General features: G+C 36.2%; 1 protein-coding gene across 1 annotated transcript; it reads left to right on the forward strand.

Annotated features, from left to right (window-relative positions):
• The first annotated feature begins 681 nt into the window (after positions 1–681).
• On the forward strand, positions 682–1,194 carry LOC138909357 (uncharacterized). The gene has a single exon (XM_070200552.1). The coding sequence runs from the start codon at positions 682–684 to the stop codon at positions 1,192–1,194; it is 513 nt and encodes a 170-aa protein (XP_070056653.1).
• The last annotated feature ends 1,049 nt before the right edge of the window (positions 1,195–2,243 follow it).

Below are 2,243 nucleotides of genomic sequence, written 5' to 3' on the forward strand. Positions count from 1 at the left end.
ATCAAGCAGTAAGAAAATACGGTCTTGCCAACGCTTAAAATTTTTATTGGCAAAAATTTTAATATTTGACACATCTGAAAATGGCCTAGCATATGGCAGTGCAACTGGGGATGGAACAGCGGAGGCAGCGCCAATATGGGTAGTATCATTAGCATTTTCAGCATCAGTGTTATTTGTCATAGTTTCTTAGATTGTAGGAAGTGAGAGCAAAAATTTCAATAATAATACATCTATAATATTTTTTGTAAGCGGATACACGGGTTGACTTGAGTCGTGCTAGGCACTGTCCTAAGAAATAATTTCAGCAGTATGAAATGTTTTCCCAGGATTAAACAAGTATATCTCTATTTAAGAGGATACATGAATCAATAAAATATAAAATTACAAACCCATCTATTTAAAAGAGGGGAACAACGAAAGTAGACTACAAAAGTTTAAGGAGGAAAGAAAAGGAAGCTGAAGAAGAACGAAAAAGGCAAGAAAAAGATACTGATGATTAGAATGAATGGCTAATGAAGGCTATTTATAGCCATAAGTGCATGTTTCTATCCTTGTGAATGATTGCAACGTGGCTATCTTCATTTGCCACTTCTCCAAAGGAATGTGCCATTTATCTGAAGGCTTAAAGGTTTGTTGCCACATTTTGGTAGTAAGACCACTTGTCTTTTACCTTTTCATGCTATGACATTTATCAGCAAAGGTAAGAAAGGAACTGAGAAAAAGAAGAAGGAGGAAACTTCAAGAAGGGAAGAATCTAATGAGAGCGAGCATATGCATACTATACCCTTTTTCCAAAAGTTATATAGAGAAAAGCTGGATAAACAGTTTGAGAAATTTCTAGATATGCTGAGACACATTAATGTAAACTTACCATTCACAGATATTATCTCACAAAAACCAGCTTATGCGAAATTTTTGAAGGAGATCCTTACAAAGAAAAGGAAGATCGAGAAGACATCAGTAGTCAAGCTCACAGAGCATTGCAGTATAATTTTGCAAAACAAACTCCCACAAAAGTGTGGAGATCCAGGGAGTTTTACTATACCTTGCTCGTTAGGCACTCTTAATTTTGATAAATCTTTATGTGATTCTAGTGCCTTAATTAATTTAATACCTTTGCCTATTTACAGGAAGCTGGAGAATGAGATTGGAGAGATAAGGTCCGCACCAATATCCTTGCAGTTGGCCGATTAAACAACTTTGATACCTGAGGGGATAGTTGAAGATGTCTTAGTTTGGGTAGATAAGTTTATATTTTCTGTAAATTTTATAGTGGTGAAGATGGAGGAGAACAAAGAGGTCCCCCTTATCTTAGAAAGACCATTCTTAGTGACGGGCAGAGAAATATTAGACAGACATGATAGAAAACTCATGCTTAGAGTGGGTGAGGAGACGGTGACTTTCGAGATGAATGTGGAGATGGGGGTGAGAAAGGAGAAACCAGCTGCAAGTGTAGAGTGGAAAGTAAAAAGTTCGAAAAAGAAGGTTGCGATGAGTGAAAAAAAAAAGTGTGGGGTGTACCCCAAGAAGGATGAAAAGAAACTGTCTGCATGGATGTGCGCATTAGTTCGGGCACAAAGAATGGAGCCCGTCTTTGACTCAGACCCCGACTAGAGATTCAGGGAAGTTTCTCTATCTTATGCTTTTTAATTGTGTGTCATGGGGACATGCCACAGCTTAAAGTGTGGAGTGGGGAGATATATTTGTATGTATGTTGTATGTATATTAATTTAGTTAGTTTCTTTTTGTTAGTTGTAATATTTTGATAGAAAAAATTTTGAAGACCATAAAAATTTTAAACTTTTCGATTTTTCCCGATAATGAATATCATTCGACGGGTTTATTGAGGAATTAAAGTGGAAGAAAAAAAGACAAAAATATTTTCTCTTGTCAGGTAGTGTATTAATTCTCCCTTGGTTTTTCTTTGAGCCGTAGTTCTTTTTCAAGAATTTTGTTTGAAGCGGGTGTAGTAGTTTTTATTTTTGTATAGGAATAGGAAACCATGTGCTATGATTTGAAATGAAGGCAATATTTCTTGATTCTTTTGTTCCTTGAAAGTGGTGAGTGCTCTAGTTGTGATGCTTAGGCTCAGATTTTGACTCTCGTAGAAGTACCTTAAAGTGTATGATCATAACTTTGCTTTACTACGTTGACTGGAGTGTCTTGATAATCCAATCTTGAGTGAGTTATTTGCCATGTGTGTGTGAGTTGTGTGTCATTCGGTACATAGCATTTGATGTCTA

Source organism: Nicotiana tomentosiformis, chromosome 4 (genome assembly GCF_000390325.3).
Source record: "Nicotiana tomentosiformis chromosome 4, ASM39032v3, whole genome shotgun sequence".
Lineage (NCBI taxonomy): Eukaryota > Viridiplantae > Streptophyta > Magnoliopsida > Solanales > Solanaceae > Nicotiana > Nicotiana tomentosiformis.